Source organism: Hyperoodon ampullatus, assembly GCF_949752795.1.
Source record: "Hyperoodon ampullatus genome assembly, chromosome: 6".
NCBI classification, from domain to species: domain Eukaryota; kingdom Metazoa; phylum Chordata; class Mammalia; order Artiodactyla; family Ziphiidae; genus Hyperoodon; species Hyperoodon ampullatus.
Genome location: NC_136919.1, coordinates 64,285,993 through 64,313,909, shown reverse-complemented (window position 1 = coordinate 64,313,909; position 27,917 = coordinate 64,285,993). Strand labels below are relative to the sequence as shown.

The 27,917-nt window shown below is 37.6% G+C and overlaps 1 protein-coding gene across 1 annotated transcript in view; it reads left to right on the top strand.

Annotated features, from left to right (window-relative positions):
• Window positions 1-2,265: 2,265 nt before the first annotated feature.
• Window positions 2,266-27,917, top strand: part of LURAP1L (leucine rich adaptor protein 1 like) — a gene marked incomplete at both ends in the record, with an annotated part of 47,654 nt that continues 22,002 nt past the window's right edge. The window contains one exon of the mRNA XM_079706037.1: window positions 2,266-2,577. Within this exon, the coding sequence (XP_079562163.1) occupies window positions 2,266-2,577 (312 nt within the window). The remainder of the gene's footprint in view (window positions 2,578-27,917) is intronic.

Here is a 27,917-nt window from a genome sequence, read left to right as displayed (position 1 = left end):
TTATCATAACTAAGCTTTTCTTAAAAAGCTCACACAAAATATTAATTTACATACAGATCATGTTTTTACTTTCGGAGATGGTTTCTCTCAGAAATCTAAAAAAAAAAGTTTTCTATTTTTGAATTATCTTCGGTATCAAATACAATTTTACTGTCTATGACTCACAGCAAAGGAGTTGTTCCTTTTTTGTACAGTTCCACTGATAATTTGACAATAAACTACTTTTATGGACGAAGTTCAAGTTAGATACTATGTTTGCATGCTACTCTTCTCAGCCAGCCCTATGCTGAACTTTGTAAGGGCTTTATGACAAAAAACAAAATAAACAAACAAACAAACAAAAGCAAAGCAAAAACCTCTTCTTTACTGAAATTCAGGCTTTCCATAATTACATGTTAGAGTGTAATTCTTATCCAATGAGCTTGTGGTTTTCCAAATTTAGGACAGAGCATGTAGTTTTATCAGTGAGTTGAGATTTAGTTTTGTTCTCCTTTGCTTCCATAAATGGTTGTTCCAACTCTAAAATGAGCCACTTAATTTACAACTATTTTCTTCATTTCTTTTTAAGAGAAGAAATAACATACAATTTCTGACATGTTGACAAGAGAACTTTAGCAACTTTCTCCCTGACATGAAATATTTCACTCAGAAGGCCTGTTTCCTATCTATCCTTAGGCTTCCTGGATGAGGCTCAGCTAAAAAAGTACTCTGAGATGTATTTGCCCATGTGCTTATAAGTGTAAAACCTGAGTGATGTCTCTAGGAAGGACCAAAAACAAATACTTATTTGTCCCAGAAAGAGAGGAGTCCCTATTTTGAAATATCTTAATGGAACCCTAAATAGAGCTTACTAGATTGAAAAAGTACCCTCTACTTGAAGATTCTTAACACGAATTCAATGTTGAACCAAACCTATAATCCATATAGCTCATAATAACTTACTTGGTACAAGTATCTCAGATCAATAGATGGCAGGCTTTGGGTTTCTTTCAAATAGTTGAAAAATATAGATAAATTATCAAAGACAACTTTTCACTAGTTTTACCTTAATTATGGAAAAAGAATATTGAGTATAAGTATCTCAGCAACTTTCTCCTTTTAAAATCCACCACTATCCTCAGTAGTCATAAAGATTATTCTGGCTATTTAATTTTTCACATCTGCTTGCTGTGACAATGTAACATTTGGTAAGACAATTAGCTTCGGTTGCACATTCTCACTGAACTTTTGGTGAAATTATTACACTGTATATTAGTACAAAGTTACAAGGAAAGGCTTCTAAAGCTAAATTTTTGTCATTTAGGAAGATGGGGGGTAGGGAATGACACTACATTTAAAGTCATTCTTCTGCCTCTATTGTTACCAGACCTAAAAGTTGTAGCTACCCGGCAATTTCGCTGGGAAAACTGAAAATCTAATCCCCGTATTAGGTACTCCCAACTAAAACAGGATGTTGAAACTACTACTGGCAGCAGGGGTAGGAAATTTTCTGTTGCTCTTCTTGCCTGTGCTTTACGGTATACAGGGGTTGGCCCTGCTTTGGTCCACCTGCCAGCGGAGCTTAAAGTTTCCGAGGCTTGGGGGAACACAATGACTTGGATCTAACAGCCTAAATGGGAAGAAGGGAATTTGTGCTGCTTCGAGGAAGCCGTTAAACTCCTGCTAAGCGAGCTCTCTTTTTTATGCATCTATGCACACGACCGACCTCCTCTATCACTGACTAGAAATAATTTCTGACAATCCAGGATATTCCGAAAGCTTGGAGACATATGGCTGGAAAATGAAACTACCCTGGAGTGTGGCCACATCATTATTTTGTGTCGCATGGTACCAGATGGGCAGGTGGTGAATGGCGCTGGGATGTGAACGGACAGTTTAACAATGTGAATTTTTTCCCCCGTAGAGCTCAGACAGACTTCATTTCCCTCTTGTCTTTCGGTCTCTAGTACTTGGAATTTCCCCCTCTCTGCAATATCAATTAACTCAACTTTGCAGTGGGGTAGCCAAAAAGGAAGAGGATGAAGAGGGCTCTATAATCTTAACAAGTGTCGAGGGAGTCACTGCGCCCCGGGAACCGCGGCGGCGACCCGCCCATCCTGTGCGGATTTCAGGGCTGATACCGCGCGGGGGGTTATGGAGCGGACCGTGAGTTTGATCCGCCGAGGGTAGAGACCTGGGCTCGGTAGGGGTGTGCTGATCTTCAGGCAGACGTGCTGCCTCTCATCCGTAGCGTTTTATAACCATTTTCATCGTTCTTCAAAAGTCATGGACGACGGCCCGCTGCCCGACCTCCGAGACATCGAGCTGAAGCTAGGGCGCAAAGTGCCCGAGAGCCTAGTGCGCTCGCTCCGTGGGGAGGAGCCGGTGCCCCAGGAAAGGGACAGAGACCCCGCCGGGGGGAGCAGCGGCGGTGGCGGTGGCGGAGTCTGCAGTAGCAGCAGCAGCAGCAGCTGCAGTTTCCCTCTCTCCCTGTCCTCCTCTTCGCCCTCCCCAACCTCTGGCTCCCCACAGCCTAGCCATTCCAGAAGCGCCCTGGAGAGGCTGGAAACCAAGCTTCACCTCCTCAGGCAAGACATGGTGAGTGTGGTTCTCCAGCTGTGGGAGTGAGAGCCCGCGCGGAAGCACCGGGAGATCGGAAGATGCGGTCGGGGGCAGAGAGGGCGGCCGGGGCGGCCGAGCTGAGCCATGGGTGCGTGGGAAACACGGGGAGGGGAGCGCGCAGCGGGTGCGCATCTGGAGGCAGCAGCCGGGAAGCTTGTTTACCCGAGACTTTTTGCTCGGTCACGGTTTGCTAAGACAGCAGAGCCTGCCCTGCTCTGTGTACTTTCTGACGTCAACTCCCTGCTCCCGGCTCTGACCACTGAGATGCCAATCCGCAGCCTCCCAGGCACAAGCCCGCCGAGGGGGTCTGCAGTTACTGCACGCATCTGGGGCCTGCCGAGCGCCGTTCACACTTTCAGTTCAAAAGGTGGCTCCGTCCGTGGCACTTACTGCAAAAATGCTTCCTGGTTTGCCGAAAGGTGGCGCGGCGGGGTCCCTGCAGCCCTTCTTCCTGGCTCACTCCTCTTCCACCACTACCGCCCCGCCCCTTGGTGCAGCAGCCGAGCAGTTCCTAGGCCACTGTGGAGCTGATTCTCCACTGCTGGTTCTGAAAACAATGGCCCACTCGTCCTTGATGTCCTTATGAATAGCTTGTCTCATGGTCGATCCAAAAGAGCAGGTGATCCCCCAGGCCCAGGGATTTGCTAATGACCACTTCCTACCCTTCCCCTCAGTCCTCAATCTGCAATTGTTTTCTGTGCTGTTTGCAAATGTTAGCCTAAGAATAGGACAATGGGACTAGGAAGGGTCCGAGAATACTTGTTATTCCGGATGTACTTAGAGGGAGACACTTATTTACTTACCATGAACTCAGGCAAGTCACTTAACCTCTGTGGACCTCGGTTTATTCGTACAATGAACTGCTTGGAGGAAATGATTCCTTCCTTAATCCTTTTAGGAAGATGACCACAAAACAACAGCATTTTCCACCAGCTTGGAAAGGAGGAAAGTTACAACAGGGGCCTCAGCCACTTCTACATAAATGACCCTATCTACTGGGGCTTTGCACGAAAAAGAAGTAACCGGTGGTGTTACTTTAGCTTCTCTCTTTTTGCAGTTGGAACACTGGGAGGGAATAAATTCCAAGCATAAAGTAATCTTGGCAAATATACTAGTGCAAAAAGCCATTCTTCAGAGATCATGTCCTATGCTCAGAATTTTTACCACACTATCAACACAAGGGCTCTAAAAACCTCTCTCAAGATCTTTTAAGCTGGTCTACTTAAGAACTTTAGTTTTTAGGTCTCAAGAATCCATTTTCTTCCCAGTTTGAATGCAAATATATAGAGACATACATATATAGGTCTATGTATGTGTGTGTATATATATGTGTGTGTGTGTATTCATACACCATGTGTAATGCAAATGATTTTATTACTCTATTCATGTTTCACTAAATATACACACACACCACAGGTTATACATGTTAGTTATTCAACAGGTATTGACTAAGCATTGACTATACCTGGTAATTAACTGGGTGCTCAAAATACAAAACAAAAAGTTCAAGGAGCCTATTTAGGGCTCTCAAATCTCTTGCACTCATTTGCCATTTATTATTTGTAGTATATAAAGCCAAGTGTGCTGAAGAATTTTGTAGAGTAAAACAAATCTGGTTATTTTCAACAAAAGACATTTTCCAGCCTTGTCTATTTTTCTTAATGAAAATGTCACAGAGTTAATAAAAATCTGTTTCCCCAAGCCAGTTCTTGTTAATGATTATGGTATGTATATAAATACATTTTAAAAAAGCAAGCAGAAACAACAATAGGAGAGGCAGATTAGTAAACTGACTATTCATTATATTTTCTACGTGAAGCATAGTTATCTATGAACCTAGGAGAATTTATGCCAGAACAGATGTTTTGTGTTCAACTCTCTACTCTAATAAAGGTCTCCTTTACTGAGCAAATGATAACATTGGCTATGGGAGTTTAGAGGGTAAGGATCGAAAACAGGTATATTCCCCTGCCAATGAGACAGTTTTCCCCCATTTTACATAACTCTTACGGGTACTAAAAACCCCAGCTTCAGCATAATTGCAAAGCAACAGATTTGTTTTTATGCAGACTTGGCAGTTTAGTTATAAACATGGAACAGATGCAGTTGTGCAGTTCTTCCCGTCTCCTGGCATCCCCATGTCGAGAAGTTGGGCGATGCCCCTGTGAGTTTTATGTTCTTTTCTGCTCTCTTCTACGAGCGTTGAGTCTGCCTCCTTGGTCTAATGCTTGACCACACATTTCATGCTTCTTACTTTGAGTTGTTCACAGATTTTTCTTCTGGATGGTCTGGAATTATCAGGCTTCGTTCGGTCCTGCCCTCAGAACTCCTTCCTAAGAAACACCTTAGCCATGTACAGGATTTTCTAGAGACTTCCAGGAATTAAGCCTTCCTTCTTTTCCTATTAGGATGGATGTACTTACCACTGACACAAGGCACCACAGACTAGGAGGGACGGAGTCTCAAAACTTAAACTTCTTTACATGCACCTGATCTTCTCATTGTTTCTCTCTCATCTCCTTTTATGGTTTTATGAATCATTTCCTTAACTCTTATCTGTAAATATTACAATCAATGCTCTTGAAGTCTGTGAGATGCAGGTGGAAAGGAAGCAAGATGAAAGAGACTGAAGTTGGGGGTGGGCGGGGGACTGTTTCTGTGGCCAAACTTCTTCACCTTGAAACCCTTATTAACAACATAAATAGCACAATACATAATAAAGGGTGTGGGAAGGAAAATATTGGCAAAGAAAATTTGCAGGCATATATTTGATACAGTAGGCCAATTCAAAGTAACCATTCAGGATGTTCTGGAGAGAGAGCACATTTTCCCAATGTGTAAAATATTTTTTATTTTTAATTTAATTTAAAGATAAGGAAATTTGACAATAAGCAAATGCAGGGATACACATAGGAAGTTTATAATGAAATCAGAAATAGATGTCAGACTTCTGGTACAAAGTCTGCCCAATTATATTTGTTCACTACTTTTCAATTCACAGTGTTTTACTATCTGCCATATTGTTTGAGCATAAGGTCATACTGGGAAAGAAGTATTTTCATCCACATTTTGCAAATGAGATCACTGTGGCTTAGAGATGGTTGACAAATCAGGCCAAGGTCACATAGCTTAATTAGTCAACAGAATCACAATTTGAACTCATATCATCTGACTCCATGTACTGTGCTTTTCCCCCATTCTCGTCTGCATCCCAATAATTTCTCTTCAAAATACAAAATAGTTTTTATAAATCTGTGGTAAGTCAGCAATCCCTAGAGTACTAAGGGACCAACAAAAAGAAGCCATCAGGATGCATGTCAAGGATTGTTTCAGATATGGGTTCATTCAATAATCAGCAAATATTTATCGAGTGCCAACAATGTACCAGGCCAGCCTGGAGACCTTGGGAAGATAGTACAAAATGGCTACTTTAAAAAGTCAGTCTTCGGAAGAGGTCCTGTCCTATGTTTGGACTTTTCATTCCACTGTCTATGCAGACTCCTTTTGCAAAATTTTCTTAAGAATAAGACTTTGGGCTTCCCTGGTGGCGCAGTGGTTGAGAGTCCGCCTGCCGATGCAGGGGACACGGGTTCATGCCCTGGTCTGGGAAGATCCCACATGCCGCGGAGCGGCTGGTCCCGTGAGCCATGGCCACTGAGCCTGCACGTCCGGAGCCTGTGCTCTGCAACAGGAGAGGCCACAACAGTGAGAGGCCCGCATACCGCAAAAAAAAAAAAAAAAAAAAAAAAAAGAATAAGACTTTAAGCATTACTTATCAAATACTGCTCTAAGTTTTAGAATGCCTCATAACATCTGAAATATTTTTCCAGTGAATGTAAATAATCTCTGTCAAAGTCAATGTTTACCACTTAGTAATACATTTTATACTGCACTTTTATAAGATGTTCAAAGGATTTTAGTGCTATCTCAATAATGTCCACATCATACCTCTAGTTTAAGAGTGAAAATTATTTTCATCGATTTACTCTGGAGAAAATTTGAAATGCACAAGATTATAAGGGCAATCACTAGCAAATCAGAGCCTGGAATTAGAAGGGATCTAATGGACCCTCCCAAGTTTGCCTTCCTAGATAATTACTGTTCAGTCATCAAAGTATAGTTTGAAATGAAGTATATACTACCTATTGATGCCTTATTCCAGATTTTAGTCAATTCTGTGTCACACTGGAATGGTTAATGCAGTGCCGTTATGAATAACTAATTTGAAGATATTGTGTCCTGATCCCATATTTTTAGCAACTACATATTTGCACAGCAGCTGTGTAATAGTGAGAGATAAACAATTTCAAGCTAGTTACTTGTCTTACTATTAAAGCATTCAAATACCCCACCTGATTCCTCAACTCTTGCTTTAATAAAGTTTTCTAGGCAATACACAGGGCTAGACACAAACATACATAAATGATACCAGAAGAACATGAATCAAAATGTCAAAAATTTTGAGAAGGATACAATTGCACTTGGTTTTTATCAATATTTTCTCTTATTGATCTTTTTCATGTCCCCGCACCCCCATAATAAATGGCTTGCCTATTTTGTAATAAAAAAAATTAATTTGTATTTCCTCAAAAAGAGATCATAATTTCATTACATTAACTTCACAACTGCTTTGGAAATGATTCAGAGTAGGCTAGGAGCTTTCTATCATTTGTTCCATAATACTTTCAATAGTATTTTTACTATTTTATCATTTAGGTTTTTTTTTAACTGAACAAAACTTTAAGGAAAACCCTTAAGGAAGGCGTCTTCCTTCATGAGTTCACAAGATAGCTGAAAAGATAAAATGGGGATATAGTTTTGCCAGAGAAAGATTACAAACCAGCACGTCAGCACATACACGATGCCACAGTGGAAATGAGACATAAGTGTTCAGATTAAAAGATAAAGCTGAGGAGATTTGTCATGGCAAATGTGCCTTGTACAAGGAATTAAAAGTGCTGATAACTATGCAAATTAAGGGCCTAATATTAGTGATAAAGACATCAAGGAGATGAGAAAATCTGATTCTTAAACCGTGGCTTCTTCTGTCATTTTGCACATGGAATGTCATTATACTTACTCAATCTAATAAATCTTGTTGATAAATGTTTCCTTACACAGTGGCTAAAAACTGACAGCAATGCAGACAAAGGTAGTAATTTTACTTTGCTTGAAACACATAGATAGAATTCAGAAGATTTATAGATAACTTGAAAACAGTGACATATCCAAAAACGGATGAGCCTTGCCCTGTCCCTAGGAATGTACGTTGAATGGAAAGAATTACCTTCCATTCCATTCAAGTTGTACAACTGTACTGCTCTGATCTGGAGAGACCACAAACTTTATGAGAATTTTTAACTTTTCATCAAAGATTACGTTTACTTCCTTGGTAGCATAAAAACATATAATTTACTTTCCATTTTATAGCGATGAGCCATAATGAAAACACTTTCTCACCTATTAAGACTTTTCAGCGGCCATGGCTCACGGGCCTTGCCGCTCCACGGCATGTGGGATCCTCCCGGACCGGGGCACGAACCCGTGTCCCCTGCATCGGCAGGCGGACCCTCAACCACTGCGCCACCAGGGAAGCCCAAGACTTTTGTTTTTGAAGATACTACTTCTGAAACTGGGATTCATGGCTGGAGTCTCTGGGGTCCCTGAGAATTTGTTACTTTTTTCTTTTTTTTTTTGGTTTTTCTTTGAAGAGCATTCCTTTTTGGTTGTCTTTAAAGCTTGTTCGTTCACTACTCAAGTGGTAGACCTCTGGTTTCGGGGAAATAGGCTTTGGAATCAGACAAGCTGGGATTCCAGTCAAGCCTAGAGCAAGTCAGGGTACAAAGAAACCACAGGGCCCGCCAGGTTGCCAAGGCTCCGAACCCTACACTTAAAGAGACTTTAGTCCATCTTCCCTGGTGGGAGGGCCTGTCCAGCTCTCAGCGACCTTCATACTAGTCTTGGCTCTTTCACTCACTGGCACACGGCATTGAGCAAGTTATATAACACTCTAGGACTTGGCTTTCTGTTAACATAGTGATAAAAGCATCTCTAATAAGGCAACATAAGAATCCAATGAAATAATACAAGAACATCAACTATTATCAATGCAGTCAAAAGCAGTAAAGATGATGACAGGAATAGGTATTATGTCAGTTACATGGCTGTTCTGTTGATCTTACATAAGTAGTCCTAGATGAGACTAATGAATGTGCAGGCATCTCCTCTACCAGACTGACTGTCACAGCACTTCCCGTGTCATCAGATCTTCTGCAGAGACTACCTTTCCATGCAAATGCAAAAAAGAAACATGTGCGGCCTTTCCCCAGCTTCAGTACAAGCAGAGTATAGTAGCACAGATTAAGGAATTATAGAACCTAATCTCTGGTAGTTTAGGAAGTCTGAGGAATTGAGACTGGTATTTGGTTACTTATCGTGAGACTTTTCTATGTACAAGGCACTGTGGTAGTTTAAGACATGTATTATCCCATTGAAACCTTATAATAATCTTAACTAAACATATTTTTCACAACAATTTTTATAGATAAAGCACTGAGGTTTATTGTTAATGTTCAAGACTACTGAGAGAGTAAAGGAATGAGCTAGGCTGAGGTCACAATCTGACCTTTAAACCATGACTGCTGCTACATTTCATCCTTTAGACTCTAATGTTTAGAGAACACTGCTGCTCATATTGGCACCCAGGAGAAAATATATGTATCTGACCTTCCTCCAGAATTTAAAAACATTAAATATGGTAACTATGGTTATTTACCAGAAGCCCTTCAAGGAGGAACAAGAACTAAAGATATCTGTCTTAGGAACACACAACATTTGGATGAATATATTCAAAGGTCACCTGGTTTCCAGCAGCTGTACCCTTTCTTTTTATCTCTGTAACCCACATCTTCATAATACTTCTTCCCACTCCACAAGAGCTGCTGGTGAAGAATTCCCTGCCCTGACCAGTTCAAGGCTCCCAGCTCAGTAGTGGAGCTCAGCGGTGTTCAGGACTTGGAGATTAAAAAGCTTGCTATTGGTAGCATTTTAGTTCCCTGAGACATTCTGTTCAGAATAAAGCTTGGATCTTAGATAACTCACTAGAAAGTAGTAGAAACTGGGAATCCTGACCCCTGCCAGGACTTCCCAGCTGCGTGCTTGAAACACCTTGATCCAAATTGTGCTTGGTGTAAACTATCCATAGAATTCATAAGGAAAAGATTATATTTTCAAACATATTTCAAAAGTCTCAGTCTTTGACTTTAAAATAAAACCCGGGGCTTCCCTGGTGGCGCAGTAGTTGAGAGTCCGCCTGCCGATACAGGGGACACAAGTTCGTGCCCCGGTCCGGGAAGATCCCACATGCCGCGGAGCGGCTAGGCCCATGAGCCATGGCCGCTAAGCCTGCGCGTCTGGAGCCTGTGCTCCGCAATGGGAGAGGCCGCAACAGTGAGAGGCCCACGTACCGCAATAAATAAATAAATAAATAAATAAATTAATTAATTTAAAAAAACCCGAATAACTCTCCTTTTTAAGAAGGGGCTAAACACTGTGCTGGATGTTTATATACAGCTATTATGTTCATTTTACAGACAAGGAAACTATGGCTTACAGGGGTTAAATAATTTGAGTAGGTCACCGTAAGTGGTTTCCCAGCCATTCATTCAAACAAGAACCACTGGCAATCTGCTGGATCCAAATCACTCCCAAACCGTACTATATCTCAGCACCATGAAGTGTGCCTATTTATTGTGACTGAATATTTCTACAGTGATTTCATCCCACAACTACCAGTGGATCTTTTGGTATTCTTTTAAAACTGTTATTGTTTCCTTTTTAAAATTAAATATATGCTCTCATTATAAAACTTCCAGAAATATGAGTTAAAGAGTAACAAAAGTCCCTTTTTACCTACTCCCAATACATCTTCCCCATATTACTCTTTACCCCAAAAGAAACCACTGCTGACAGTTTGGTGTGAATCCTCTCAGGTCTTTTTCTACGTCTTTGCCTGCATATATAGGCACATATACATTTACATAATTTTAAAATGTCTGGATTTCATTTTTCTTATTTTACATAATAATATTTTATTATGTCACCTGACATTTATTGGATGATTACAGTATGTCAGTTGGCACTGTAAACAGTTTTCATGTATTATGTCATTTCATTCTCACTCCTCACCCACTTGTGAGGCAAGCACTGTGGGTTGTTAGGTAATATAAACAGATTTCTAATAGAATTTAAGAAATGTTTAGTTAATATTTATTTATTCTGTCAATTCTCTTATATGAACCTCAGCTAGTTACTAATTAAAATGAAAATGTCATTACTTTGCTTTTTATAATAAATGATTATCCAAATATTCAATACTTCTTTTAGAATCAAATTCCATTCATAGAAATCTGACTTAATCAGAACACTTCATTCCTCTATTGAAGAAATAACCAAGTCTTCAAATTGGAATGTACTTCTCCTCCCTCACATACCATTTTAACATAATCTTCTTGTTGAGTTTTTTTTTCTTTTTTAATAATAACAGTATCAGTAAAACCTCTAAAAGTTGGATCAGAATGCTAACATGGCACAAGATGATCCATACCACATGGAGAAGGCAGAATGGCCACCAAGAAACTATGGCTCAAAACCATCTTAGGTTTGTTCAGACTTTAGAAGGCTCATGATGACAAAACAGATTCTGCTCCTAGAGATCTGGCATAATCAGAACACTGGATTCTTTAGTTGAAGATATAATTAATATCCTTCAAATCGACTCATAACAAAGTGATGTATAAAACTGGAACTAGGAACCTTCCCTGGTGGCACAGTGGTTAAGAATCTGCCTGCCAGTGCAGGGGACACGGGTTTGATCCCTGGTCCGGGAAGATCCCACATGCCACGGAGCAACTAAGCCCGTGCACCACAACTACTGAGCCTGCACTCTACAGCCCTCGAGCCAAAACTACTGAGCCCAAGTACCGCAACTACTGAAGCCCGCATGCCTAGAGCCCCGTGCTCCACAACAAGAGAAGGCACCACAAAGAGAAGCCCGCGCACTTCAGCAAAGAGTAGCCCCTGCTCGCCACAACTAGAGAAAGCCCGCATGTAGCAATGAAGACCCAACATGGCCAAAATAAATAAATAAATAAATTTATTTTAAAAACCAAAAAAACTGGAACTATAATATATTACTAACTTGCCCTCTCCCTGAAGGCCCATTTTATGGACAGTTGGAAGATTGGTGAAGCAGAGGATGAGCACAATAGTGAGATAGGAATTTGATGGTGTCCTGGCACTACTAGACCGAGCGCTGCATCTGGCATCTCCAGGACAGCCATTTCCCTTAATTGTCTTGGTTGGGTCTGCCAGCATGTCCACTGCTGTTCAGCCTGTATTCTAACTGACACATCTTATTCTTCAAAATGTTAATCCCATCAATCAGGAGTTGGTCATATTGGACATCTTTAGGGTGAGTTTTCAATCCTGATCTCTGATGTCTCATTATTGATTTCAGATTTTCAGAGGATAATCAATTTCCCTCATTTCTAAGTGCTAGGGGGCACATCACATTCCCGTGTATGCCCCCTCTACTATCAGCATCACACATTGCTGTTGTAGAATAACTTTTAATTTTTAAAAAACATTCTGGATAATATGGTTATTTTATGTAAAAAATGATCAGATTATCCATTTGTAATTAAAATTATGGAATGTTCTTTTTTTCTCTGTATTTTAAATTAGGATGCCTGAAGTGAGCCAGATGTAAGTCTTCGACTTTCCATATATTTGGGAGCAGAACAAAATTGTTGCTATATTAGTACCCACCTCAGGAAACACACAGAAAGGTTTTAACACCAGCACCCCAAACAGTGAGATATATGTCACAAACTCAGGGATTGATAGTTTCTCTGATTTTTTATTTATTTATTTTTTGCAAAAGACACTTAACTAAATTTACGTTGATTTTGTTGTTTTGGTGCCGACCAAACAAAGCTTGAGACCAAAACTGAGAAGGAAAGTCCTTCCTCGTGGTGATAAAGTCCAACTTTCACGGCTGCTCAATTCACAGAACTACCTGTAGTTCTTTTGCTGAGAATTTAATCATAAAGAGCTACTACTAGCTCTTTATTGGTGTGATGTTAATTTTGTTTCCAGGTTTTCCCTTAATCTCATAAAATGTTTAAATTATTGTAATTGAAATGATACATGCTGTTATTAAAACATGCAAATAGTACAAAAGGATCTAAAGTAGAAAATGAAGGTTCCCCACATCCCCTTTCCCAACTTCCAATCCCTAGAGACAACTACGATGAATAATGTTCTATGTATCCTCCTAGAAATTTTCTAAATATATGTAAGTATACCTATAGTTTCTTATATACCTTTAGCTATAATTATAGACATATATTTGTGGAGGCATATGTGTGTGTATAATTTAAAAATTGAGACTCTCAGAAGCTCATGTTGCAGTTAGTTTTCTAGATTCAGTAAATACTCTGGTATTGAATATATATCTATAGCTTCAAAACACAACTTACAGTGCTCCCACTTTGGATGGATTACTGGCAAAGGACAGCAGTTAGAGTCTATTTGTATAACAACATACTGCAGTTGGTGAGGCAAAAAGACAGAGTCAATAATCTCTAGAAACAGAAAAGACCACTGTAGAACCCTAGGGTGGGAAAGAACTTTAGAGGTTCCTTGGTGCTTTTAGACCAGTTCCCCACTGGCATCCTCACCCATTGATCATCCACCCTTTGATGAATTTCTTCAGTGATGGGGACTTCACTGGCTCCTAAGGCAGACCATGCCATTTTCAGACACTTCTATTCATTATACTTGTTAACTAGCAATTCCAGTTCATCAGAAAGACAAAACTATAACCATTCAACAAGAGGTAAAAAAAAAAATGTTCCATCCTGTTGCCTGCAAGCTGTGAGTTTATAACTTAAGATGGATGCTCTATCAGGTGTAAAATACAATGAAAGCTCAGTGAGTTTCTCCTAGTTTGATATGTACATAACTAAAATAAAAAGCCTTTCTTGCAAAATGAAAAAAAGAACGGCAATGCCATGTATTGGCAAGGATGGGGAGAAGTGGGCACTCTCCTGCACTGCTGCTGGAAGTGTATGTTCAAAGCACCTTTTTTAGTGGTAAACCTGACACTGTATTTAAAAGAGGGGGGACCTCCCTGGTGGCCCAGTGGTTAACAATCCATGCTTCCACTGTAGGGGGATGGGGTTCGATCCCTGGTCAGGGAACTAGGATCCTGCATGCCACAGCTCGGCCAAAAATAAATAAATAAAAATTAAAAGGGGAAAAAAAAAGATACTCAACGCAGCAATTCTGGTATCAGTAATACTTAAGATAAATACAAAAATTTACCCTAAGAAAATAATAATGAATTTGTACAAAAATATGGTTTGTGTGTACCTTTGGTATTATGTATGATTGAAAAAAAAATGGAATAATCTAAATGACCAATAACGGTAGGTAGGCTATTTATCTGCATATGATAGAAATTTGTGTAGCTATTAAAATTATATTGTAAGATTATTTATGGAAGAGAGAAAATGGTTATAGATATTTACATGCTTAGAACAAAAGGCTGGAATCATTCCATCACATCCAACACAATCATCACAAAGGCTGTTAACATTATAGGGTATCATTGGATGGTGGGGTTATGAATGACATTTTAAATTTTTTCTGTTGTGCTCTGTTGTTCTATTTACTTTATCTGAACTAAGTATACATTGTATTTTGATAAGAAAAAGTATAAATAGGCAGAATTTTAGAAAATAAAAGAGTATGGGCTTTAGAATAGGTAAAGGTGAATTCAAGGAATCACAGCCCTGCCTTTTACCAGCTATGTGTCTTTAAGCACATAATGAGTTTAATATACATAAAGTAGCTGGGAGTCTGCCTACTAAATAGTAAGTACTCATTAAGCATTAGGTTTTTTTTGCCTTTCTCATTTGATTAATGGCTTAACTATTTCATACTTACAGGAAAAGATGAGATTAGAAGTTGTCCTATTATCTTTCTCTTCTGTCCTTTTATCGTATTTCATAGAAGAAGGGGGAGGGGCATGGCTACATGTAAAATAACTTCTTGTCCTGCACAAACTACATCTGGGTTGCTAAATTTGGCATTGAGCATCCCAGCACAGAAGCAACACCAGGAATGATTAGTGCCCAAGTAAGAAATGACCACTTCAACTCTGGCAAGTCCTTTCTGTTGAATAAGGTGAATTAAAAAACCAACTGACAGGGCTTCCCTGGAGGCGCAGTAGTTGAGAGTCCGCCTGCCGACGCAGGGGACACGGGTTCGTGCCCTGGTACGGGAGGATCCCACATGCCACGGAGCGGCTGGGCCCGTGAGCCATGGCCACTGAGCCTGTGCGTCCGGAGCCTGTGCTCCGCAACGGGAGAGGCCACAGCAGTGAGAGGCCCACGTACTGCAAAACAAACAAACAAACAAACAAAAACCAACTGACCCCTCAGGATCTTAGAGTGGCTGATGCTAATCATGGGCAAGACCACCACAAGAAGGTAATGGAGTGGACGACTACTCTCAGAAACATTTACCAAGCATTCCACAGTCTCCTCCTATGAGGCTTATGCCTCCTGCCAGGTAGGAAATATTAAGACTCTGATAGATGCTCACATAGGTTTTAAGAGAGAAAAGTAGTCACTGCTCAGAATTCAGAAAAGGATAAGAAATAATTGATTACAGACAAAGCCCTTTTTTGGATTTCATGGGTAAGAATCTGAAACCATACTCCAGCCTTCTACCATCTTACAAGGTGATGATAACACAGTAGTGCAAAAAATAATACACAGAGCCACCAATTTAATCACTTAGAACAGTAATTTTATAGTGACACTATAAAACTTAATGATTTAATGGTATTTTAAATATCGTTCATTGACACAATCTTTCTGCAGTAAAAGCACATGATTATTTAAGATATAAGTCTCTGGGGCTACGGATTTCCGCAAGGTGAAAGTCTGACAAAATCCTATGTACATGACTTCATTTGTCACTTTATTATTGGGCCAAATTTTCAGCTGTATATTTCAACCTGGTTAATAAAACTGCTGTCTTTTTCTCCCTCCCTATAATCACCCTGGGGGCAGAAGCTATGATTAATCAATGCTTGTGTTTCTCTAACACACAATCATTTAGGGACTCAGCATTTGTTTAATGTGTAAATTAAAGTACACCTTAGTCCTGGTTCTAATTTTGGGGTTTGGAATGCATTAGCAATATTGCTTCTTTGGACAGGAACATAGAACCCCAATCCCTCCTCTGCTTCCCACTGGCCAATTCCAGTCACCTGGAATTTAGGTTCTTGGTTAAGAAAGACTAAAACATTTTTCTTCCTATTACCTGTTATTGTGACATTTGACTTAGAAAGAGAGAGGGAGAGAAGAAGAAGAAGCGGGGGTGGGGGGGTGGGGGGGGAGGAAGGGAGGAAGGGATGAAGGAAAAGAGAAAAGAGAGGAGAAGAGAAGAGAAAGGAACCTTTCTTCCGCTGTGAAGTGATACAGCAGAATATCTTCTTAGTTGCAGGACCTACTCTATCCTCAGATATGGTCAGCTGCAGAAACCATTGCTGTCAGGGGTACTGGCAACACATAGAAATGGAAGAGCTGTTTTGCTTCTCTGTTAGGTGCACAAAGAAAAGGCACATTTTACTGATAGTTTTTGCCATCCTCTTTTCCTACTCAGGAATGAGGTTTTGAAGTTCCAGAGTGAAAAGAAAGAACTTACGAGAAAAAGAGACATCATTTATAATTGTGTATGTATTGATATACAGTACAGTCTATGTGGTTTGGGTTGAAAATAAATAATAGTCTATTTTGGCAGCCTACATTAGTACCCAGATAGCATTGATTGATTGGGCATTACTTCTCTGACTATCCTTAGCACATCCTCAGTATAGACTTGGGAACTTAGGACTACAATGTCACTTGGGCACATGGTATCTGACGTGTTTGAGACAGTTAGCAAACTTGCAGTGAACCTCATCAGCGATGACCAGATGGGTAAGTTAGATTGACAGAATGAGAAAAGCTAGGTTTCTTGAGTATTCATGGTAAGATTCTAGAACTGGAGACAGTTTCAAGGAATCAACCTATTTTTCTGTTTTTAATTAGTAACTAGATTTGAAAGATGAAAAATGGCTATCAAATATTCTAGTATTGCTACTAAAGCAGCAACTGCATGGGTTTCCTTCTGAATTTTTTTGTCCTTACATGAACTTTTACATACTAGTCACTTTCCCAAAGGCATTGGTTTTACCACCTTGCAAGAAGCTATACTACATGGACTTTTGCTGCTTTTAATCTTCATATTTCTTATTTATATTATCTGCAGGAAAAATTTACAAATATGTGGAGAAATATTTTTTAAAAACTGTATTTTAAAATAATTTTGGACTTTACATAAAAGCTACAAAAACAGTACCAAACATCACTATATACCCCACCCAGACTCTCCCACATGTTACCTTTACCTTCTCATTCTCTTCCCTCCCCGTCCTCTCTCTCTCTCTTTCTTCCCCCCAAACACACACACTTTTCCTTAAACATTCTTCAATTTAAAAGTTGCAGACATGATATTACTTTACCTCTAGATATAATACTTCAGTGAGCATTTCTTAAAAACAAAAAAAGTTATAAATGTCCTTCCTCTCTCCTATATACAGCACAGTCATAATTAATGACTTACATCATTTTTTCCTGCTGAGTTTAGACCTGTCCTAAGAATATTTTTCAACAGAGCACTACAGGTGGCCACGTTGCATCAATCAGAAGCCTACCTCAGGCCAGCATTCAGTTAAATAATAGAAGTGGGCCTACCTGAAGCATAGTAGGGGCAATTAGAAGAACATGCCTTCAATTTCCCACCTTCCTATTGACTTAATGTCAGAAACCCTGTTCTCACAAAATCATCTTTTGAGCCAGAGCTTGTGATCCATATGAAAAAATGAAAGAGTAACTGGAAGATTTTGGACCATGGGTGGTATTCAGTAAATGCACTTTGAACGTTGGCTACACTAACAACACTCTCACCTTCTACCATTTAAGCTGTATGGGGGCAAGGATGCTGGGAGCCAGTTTTGTAAAGTGAGGAAGAAGAGAGAAGAGGACACAGGAAAAGGAAATATCTTTTAGCATTTTTGTCTAAGAAAAGATTTCTCCTAGGAGTCATTATTTTGCACTGTACACAATGGTTTACAAAGCATTTTCTCATATGCTACCTTCTTTCCTCAGTCCTGGGGTTATGAGGTTGCAACAATTAGCCAATGAATATAACATTTGCAGCATATGCTGTTATACCATGTTTACAGCATGTATTTGCTAGAATATAGTATTTGCCCAGTAAATGTGACCAATAATAATAGGCTTCTGCCTGATATTATACTTGCTTGGCCAAGGAAGTAATAAATCAAGCTATGCTATGACTGTCACTATGTGCTACATTAAATTTAGTTCTTAAAATTCAGACAAACTCCTTTTGGGGATTATATTGAATAGTAAAATCCATTTGTTGAATTAACTCTTGAAAATTATGCACTTGTTTTTCCTTTTATCTGTCTATGTTCAGAGTTTGCCAGGAACTATGGCCCTGACAAGCCTGATGAAATGAAACAGAATTTTAACTTTTATATTGTGCTTCTTAATTTTGACTTTATTAGTTCAATTTCTAAATTTGTTTTGTGTTTGCTTTATAAAGTAATACTTGTTCCAATTATTCCTTATTTGAAAGTTTTTAAAAGTTAGTTTGTAAATATGCGAGAAGAAAGTCAGGATAACGAAGAGATGAGCTTTAGGGTCTTCTCTCTATGTGTGTTTCTGTCAGTGGGGAAAAATGAACTAGAATATGACAAGGATTATTTTGGTAGACATTGGACTCATGATGATGAGCCCACATGTTTTTTATGGGGACCAAACTTACATAAGGACTTAGAAATGGATCTTGAAATTTCTCCCACTCAGTCCAGTTCCCCTCCCTCCAACCACCATCCTTCAGTAGCCTGGGAAATTATACAAATATCTGCCATGTCTACCAACATGCATCCTACTTCAAGATAATCTGGTACCATAGGGAAATGCAATCTGGATTCTCCTTATCAGTATGCTTAATGTAAAATGAAACTATTTTCTTAGATGTCCATATTGGTATGATTTCTTTGGGTTATCATTTGAGTTGATTTTTATCAGCATAGGATTGTCCATGACCTTGATCTGTACTTTGGAGTGGAGTTTGATGAACATCCTGTGTGTCCTGCTAAGCATTTTCTGGACTTGTTCAGTTACTCACTGGCAGTAATTTTTAATTGCCCTCCTTTCCAACCATGTTACGATTTACATTTATAAGTGGGATTAAAAGAGACCAATTTCATAGAGGATGGGAACCTTGTTCAGTGAAGCAACTGACTACTTCTACAGTGTTGCAGTTGAAGTCTCATATGGATTCATACATGATAAGATCAGGAGTTTTGAGATCTTAATGGTTGTCATGTATTATATTAACGTGTACTACAACTTTAAAGGGAAGTTAAGAAGACACAGTGAAAGCATTTCTTTCAACAGTATTCCTCCCAGGCACAAACAAAGCAATCTTTTTAGTGAACCATAACTTTACTTGGCACTAGATGTGGAAAATCAACATGATTTGAAGGGTGGTGCCAGCACAAAATGGAATTCCCCAAACATTTTGATTTAATTAATAAATGAAATGAGTTCAGAATATTGTCATTAGCAGACAATAAATAAAAAACAAGGCTAAAGTCACAAAGGCATACTACTTTTTGTGTTGGAGACTTCTAAATAATCACAGCACAACCATATTATCTTATTGGCATTAATAAGCAAGTGGGTTAAAATGATTATTGTTAGAGTCTGCAATACTTTTATTTAAAACCACTAACCATTAATTAAGTATCCTAGGAGCACTATCAAATGATCACATTGGTGAGTTGGACGTGGAGATACGGAGACAGAGTGATTTACAGTAGATTAAGACAAGCCCAGATTTCCCACTTTCCAAACTGATTGTTCAGGATGCCGTGGAACAGCCAATACAAATAGAGGAGATGCATTTCCATTTACACTTTAATTCCAAAAGTCCAGACATCATTACTGGGACTGCTCAGTAATTTCCTAACATTAAGTGTTGTGTTATTTTTGTTTGCTTTCAGTCTTAAGACAAACTGATTCTACTTGGATTTCACCCAATATTCTTTAAGGAGAAATGCACTGTTCCTTTTTATGTTTTTACATCTTTGATTTGACTTTGTGTCAATAGGATCAAGTAACTTGAAAATTTTATCTACATGAAACCCAGTGCCTTTTTATAAGCAAAATTTGGTGCTACTCAAAGGCACTAACACTTCTGAGAACAAATAAAATAAGTTAAGTACATACTAAGAATGTCAAATTGATTCACGTACTTGGAAATGAGTCTAACAAGAATCTATTTTCCATCTCTTGACCTTACACATGAAATTAATTCTGCCCCAGCCAAAAATCTTAGTTGTTCCAATTAAACACTGATGATGCATATCTACAGTAAATATACATATTTCCAAATTCTCACTCCTTGTTGGGCCTTAAAGACAGATGGAAACTCTCAGTTGCACACCATTTAACTATGTAAATGTCCACCCTGGACACTGTTCCCCATCTCTGCTTATAGAAATGTTTCTATAATAGAAATCAAGTAAATACAACACATTTCAAAGCATCAACTATATCCCACTCTCGTATAAACCCCAGAAGAAATACAAATGAATTTCAAAGCATCAGCTATATCCCACTCTCGTATAAACCCCAGAAGAAATACAAATGAATTTGAAGACATGAATTTCACGGAACTTGCATATCAATCAGGCAAGTAAGGCATGAGGTTACTACTAAAACAATAGCAATATTTAACTTCCATAGTATTGAAAATTCTGACCTAATACCAAAGGTTCATGATCCATAATAAAATGCAATTTTTATTTGAAACAAATTATATCCTAACCATTTAATACTGTGCCTAGGCGCTTGTCTTTTACATCATAATGTATAACCCCACCTCAGCTCCTGAAATGTGCTATGTATATACTCTTGTCTCTGGACATTTGTACGTGCCATTCCTTTTGCCTGGCTCTTTCTTCCTCTCCCACCCTTATCCCTCACACCTCATCCAGTTAACTCTGACTTTTTATCCTTCAAGTCATACCATTGATAATATTGTATTTTGTTTTGCTTTTTATGTCCCTCATGAGACTATAAGTTCTCTCATAGCTAGAACCTTGTTCAATTATTTCATTTCTAGAATTTAGCAGACTGTAAGAGCTCAGTATTGGAGGAATAAATAAATAAAGCTCTCTAAAAAGTTATTACAGAGGAGGGTAACAGTAAGTAGAAGTAACAGCTTGAGCAAGTTTGGGGTTATAAGCATTGACTGCCTAGGCAACAGTAATGATTGTGAGAGTGATTGAGGTAGATGGGAAGGTTATGTTGGAGCTAATGAAAAGAAGATTGGAATGGTAAAATATTCCCAATGAATAGAAAATACTATTCTAAGAAGTTGGAATACAATTTGATAAGCAATAAGGACCAACAGTAGTTGTTATTTTAGAGAATTTATATAATGAAAGCTGTGTTATATTTTTTAATACTTACTCTATTTTTTCTTATAGTTGTCTTCTTGAGAACTAAATGGTTTCCATGTGTTTTATATTATGGGATCCTTAAAGTATGTTGTCCTTTTGAAATACTCATTAACAAGAAAGCATACTGTTTATTACTGAGGAATGAAAGTACGCAACAGAATAAAAAATGACAAAAATATTTTTGGAACAAGGAAAGGGAAAAGATTATATTCATTCAAGATACAAATATGTCAAAATTGTTTGTTTTCTTCCTACTAGACATAATTTCATAAGTACACAGACTTTATGATTATATGTCCTCAATAAATTTAAGTTGCCTTTATTAGTATGTTGACGTTTTCTAAACAACAACAAAAAAATAAGTATGTTTTAATCATCCAAATGACATTTACCTATGAACAGCTATTTATACAATTCTCTATGTTTAGGACTGTTTGATTTATTTTGAAATTAAGGGTTTTTCTGATTAAAATGTAATATACTTTCCTGATATATATTTCAGAGAGTACATAAAATATAAGGAAAGGAGGGAGGGACCAAGAAAACATGATTACATTACCCTGAAGCCACTGTTGTAACATTTTTATCTTATTAAAGTATTTTTCTTCTATAATTTTTCCTTTGCGTTGTTGAAGTTATAATATATGCCTTATATCTTACTTTTTGTAGATCCTGGTTTTTTGCTCAACATCATATCATAAACCTTTTCCTATATGATTTTTCTAAACTTAATTTGTATTGCCTGAAAAATATTCAATTTTCTGCACATTTCTCTAATATTGGATAGTTAACTTGCTTCTTGTATTTTTGTTGATGATATAACATTTCAGATAATTTCCCTAATAATTCCTAGGCAGGGAGAATAAATGTCATTCCTTTTGTAACATGATTTTCCAACTCTTGATTCCTTTTTCTTTTGTCAGACTGAATATTGAGTAGTTTGTTTTTTAAAGGGTGCATGAATCCTGTTTTCTTATCTCTTGCAAAGGAGAAAAGAAGCAGGTAAGCACAAGGGCTTCAGGGCCTGACAGATCTCAGTCTGAATCCCAACTCCATCACTTATTAATTGTGTGAAGCTGACAAGTTACAGATCCTTTTTGAGGTACAGTTTGAAGACAGTAATATCTATCATTTAAAGTTTTGTGAAGATTAGGTGAAATATATATATATATATATATATATATATATATATATATCGTCATAGTGCTTGGAACTAGTGCTTTATTAAAGACTAGCCATTATTTTGTATGCTATTAGTATTGTTGGAATTGTTTGTTGTCACTATGGAAGTTACCTTGAGTGAATTAAACATTTCTGTGTGGGATTACAAAAACAATAAGACAAAAATCAAAACAGCGAATACTTTATCAAAACAAAAACCTCCACTACCTTTAAAATGCATTGCTACCAGGATTCCTCCTATTTCTGACATCAATCACAGGGCTTTATTTAAGGTACCTATGCTTATTTCCCAGAATTCAATATACAACCTCCAGCTGCTCTTTATCTGAGCAGTAAATTCTGATCATTGCAAAACCAGCCTAGAAAGATGCTATTACTATTATTCAAGAGTGGCAATGGGAATCACTCTGATTAGTTTATAAAAGCCGTACATACAGACTGTTAGGAGGGAGAAATGTCAAGTTTTAGTTGATTGCAAGAATTACATTTCTGAATCAGGAGATAGTGGGAAAAGAAAATAGGCTTTTTTCTACTTTTAGAGGAACCTAGGCACATCACTGATTATGTTTTAAATTGCATCCACCATGATTTTAATTAGCAGACAATAATCTCAAACTCTAGTGATATTTGAGTGAAAATTTGAGCTGTTATTATGGTAGTTTTGTCTTTTATTCTGTATTATAAGATAAGCTTTCAAGTTTTAAATTCAGAAAATTCTTCAAGGATTTTATTTCAGTTGGAATTATATATTTTCTTTAATAGAGAGAGATGAAATCAACCCAAATAGAGCCTTAGTTAGAAAATTCACACCCAAGGAAAAATATATGATTTGGCATCATCTTTGCCAATGATATGGCAAACACTTGTATAAAATCCAGCTATTATTTACTATAACATGTGTGAATATAAATACTTTGGGTTTTTTTATCATCTGAGTCGACGAATGGTATTTATGGAGCCAACTCCATAGATGATGGACTATCTCTTAAAAATGAACAGTAGTTTAGAAGCAAGCATCCTATCTTGGGGTATCTCTGTATTGTTTTATAGGTATTAAGTCTAAGTTTTATCATAAGCATCATTCTTTTTTCAAATTTATAAAAGACGGCACATATAATTATAAAACTATAAATGCTTCATAGATGAAACTTTCAGTGTAATGTTAGGATAAGGCATCATCTAAGTAAAAATAGTACAATTTGGTATTATTACGAAGCCGGGTGTCTGGACATGTCCTGATGAATTCATCATGTGCCATCTGTTCCAATATTTCTTGCCACCAGCAACCATTTTTTTTTTTTGTGCCAGTAGCTATTGTAGGTTTCTACCTATATTTGTTTGACTCTTTCTATTATGGATTTTTCTACATGGTTATGGAGAAAAATATACTCCATACTATGACATACATTTATACTATGACATAAAACATACTGGAAAACTCTAAGTCCTATATGTTAATAGGACATTTTAAAACTATAGGAAAATTAGGACCCAATTAAGACTGCATTGCCTTGAATGTTTTTTGTTTTTTCCATCCTTCTCACCTTATGTGATAAGAATTAAGAAAAGTGATCCATCCTATTCCCAGTAGCTCTTTTTAAATGTGGTGACCCATCTGTTGCCATATGCTAGGCATCTGTTTTTTATCATCCTCATTTGTGGTCCTTCAAAGCTAAAAGTGATCAATTAACATTGAATTTATGCTAATTTTTACTGCAAGAGAACAGCTATTTGCAAACTATTTAAGCTGGCAGCAGTGATTTTCAGGTGTAAGAGAATATAAGAGGATAAGAAGAAATCAGCAATGTATTTTTATTCCCAGCTACCTTTTTGAATAGGTGTACAACTTTTAGGTAATTGTAATACCTGCATGGCTCCATTCTTCAAGAGCAAAATGTGAGAAGTGATTCTTGCTTGTAAAATATCTGTTGAATTTAGATCAAAGTAAATATGACACTAAATATAATAGGGTCGAACTGTTCATGAATGCTTGTTCAGGTCAGTGCCTGTTTAATCCAAGTAGTAGAATTGTTTCTTTTTTGAAAAGATGATTCATTTTTATACAATCCTAAACTATCATCAGAAAGTGTTGATGGACTATTAAAGGCTAGTACTACTCTAATCAGAACATAATGTAATATTTCTCAAATTTTCAGTATTGCGGAAATATCAATGAATTGGAACCAGAAGATAGAGGTGTCAGTACTATTTCTGCCACTAAGTGGTGATACAATTTGGGGCGAGTCATCAATCTTGAGTCCACGTATAAGTCTCACAGTATATGGTAACCTGACTTGATTATTAACTGTGGTTTCTTTTACCACTAGCAATCTGAGATTCTTATGCCTGTCTTTAAGGTACATACTTTTTGGTTGCATGGAATTAATCATGTATGCATTCATCAATTCATCTAATTTTTCAATGTATACATGTAATTCTGAAGTACAATAGATATCAATGATATTAGATATTTAGATTGAAATAGCACTGACTTTAAAAATGAAAATAAAAATGTCTTAAATAATGTGTATTATGCAGATTTTCTATCCTGAAGCCAATTTATAAATAATCTTTTTGAGCAAGGGAACAACCAGATTTTTATTGGAAACATATTCAGTCAGCTTCATTGACCTGCTTAATTACCTTGAATTTCAGCATCTTCAAATGTGGCAGACATTATTTAAAAAATTCAGGTCATTTTAAAAGAAAAGGAGGTAACTGAAATTTTTTATTGTGGTAAAAACCACGTAACATAAAATTTGCCATCTTAAGTGTAAAGTACAGAGGTGTTAAGTTCATGTACCTTGTTGTACTACAGATCTCTAGAACATTTTCATCTTGAAAAAAAGAAACTCTAGGGCTTCCCAGGTGGCGTAGTGGTTGAGAGTCCGCCTGCCGATGCAGGGGACGCGTGTTCGTGCCCCGGTCTGGGAAGATCCCACATGCCGCGGAGCGGCTGGGCCCGTGAGCCATGGCCACTGAGCCTGCGCGTTCAGAGCCTGTGCTCCGCAAGGGGAGAGGCCACAGCAGTGAGAGGCCCACGTACCACAAAACAAAACAAAACAAAACAAAACAAAAAAAGAAACTCTACACTCATTGAACAACTCCCCTCTTCCCCCTTCCCCCAGCCCCTAGCGACTACCATTTTACTTTTTGCTTCTAAGAGTTTGACTACTTTAAATACCTCATGTAAGTTAAAATTATGCAGTACGGTTGACCCTTGATCAACAGGGGTTTGAACTGCATAGGTCCACTTATACATGTTTTTTTTTTCAATAAATACCAGAGTACTATGCCATCTGCAGTTTGTTGAATCTGAGATACAGAACCATGGATAAAGAGGGTCAACTATGGGACTTGAGCACCCTCTGATTTTGGTATCCTTAGTGGGTCGTGGAACCAATCCCCAGTGGATATAGAGGGACAACTGTATTTGTGTTTTTCTGCCTTGCTTGTTTCACTTCGCATAATGTCCTCAAGATTTATCCATGTTGTAGCCAATGAGAGAATTTCCTTTTTTTTTAATGGCTGAATAATATTACACTGTATGTGTATCACATATACACATTTCACACATCACATTTTTTTAATCCATTCATCTCTTGTTGGACATTTAGGTTGATTCCACCTCTTGGCTATTGTGAATACAGGTATCCCACATTATTCAAACGTATGCTTTATGCCGCTTCGCTTTTACAAAAGACCTACACTAGTACTGTACCTGTTTTTGCTAACCAAAGACATATGGAAAGGGTTTTTCCTTTTACAAAAAAAGGTAATTGCTTCTACCATTTATGACATTTCAGCTTAGGAAAGGTTTCATAGGAATGTTCTACTTTTGGATAGCTGAGGAAAGCTGTAATGCTATAATGAACATAAGTCATTCTTTGAGATTCTATTTTCAATTCTGTTGGATATATACCCAGAAGTGAGATTGCTGGATCACGTGGTAATCCTGTTTTTAATTTTTTTGAGGACCCATACTGTTTTCCATAATAACCACCATTTTACATTCTTACCAATAGTGCCAAGGGTTCCAGTTCTCCACATCCTCACCCACACTTCTTACTGAGTGATTTTTTTGGATAGTGGCCATCCTAACAAGTCTGAAATGATACTTCATTGGGGTTTTGATTAACATTTCCCTGAGGATTAGTGGTATTGGGCATCTTTTCATATGATTATTTGTCATTTGTATATCTTCTTTGGAGAAATGTCTGTTCAAGTCCCTTTAAAATCCCATTATTTGTTTTGTTTTTATGCTGCAGGAGTTCTTTGCGTGCTCTGGATATTAACCCCTTTTCAGATATGTGGTTTACAGATATACTCCCATTCCACAGGTTTCCTTTTCATTCTGTTGATTGTTTCCTTTGCTCCACAGAAGTTTTAAAGTTCGACTTAGTCCCATTTGTCTATTTTTTGCTTTTGTTGTCTGATCTTTTGCTGTCATATCCAAAAAACAAAACAAAACAAAACATTGCCAATCCAATGCCATGAAGCCTTTCCCTTAGGTTTTCTTCTAGGAGTTTTATACTTTCGAGTCTCATGTTTAAGTGTTTAATCAGTTTTGAGTTAATTTTTGTAAATAGTTTAAGGTAAGAATTCAACTTCATTCTTCTGTATGCAAATATCCAGTTTTTCCAACACCATTTGTTGAAGAGACTATCCTTCCTGCATTGTGTAGCCTTGGCACCCTTGTTAAAGATAATGTGACTACATACAGAAGGTTTTATTTCTGTCTCTCTATTCTGTTCCGTGTGCCTTTATGCCTGTCTTTATGCCAGTACCATACTATTTTGATTACTATAGCTTTGTAACATGTTTTCACTTCAGGAAAAGTGAGGTTTCCTTTTTTTTTTTTTTTTTTTCTTTCTGAAGATTGTTTTGGCTGTTTAGGGTCCTTTGAGATTCCATATGAGTCTTAGGATTTTTTTCTATTTCTGCAAACAATGCCACTGGGATTTTTATAGGGATTGCACTGAATCTCCAGATCACTTAGGGTAGTATGAACATTTTAACACTATTAAACCTTCCAATTCATAAATACAGAATGTCTTCCCATTTATTTGTTTCCTCTTTAATTTATTTCAGCAACATTTTGTAGTTTTCAGCATACAAGTCTTTCACTCTCTTGGTTAAGTTTATTCCAGTATATTTTATTCTTTTTGATGCTTTTATAATGGAATTATTTTCTTAATTTCCTTTTCAGATTGTTCATTGTTACTGTATAGAAATGCAACTGATTTTTGTATGCTGATTTTATATCCTGCAACTTTGCTGAATTTGTTTGTTCTAACAGTTTTGTCTGTGTGTGTGTGTGTGTATGATTTAGGGTTTTCTAGATATAAGATTAATTCATCTATGACCAGAGATATTTTACTTCTTCATTTCTGATTTGAATGCCTTTTATTTATTTCTCTTACCTAACTGTTCTGTCTAGTACTTCCAGTAC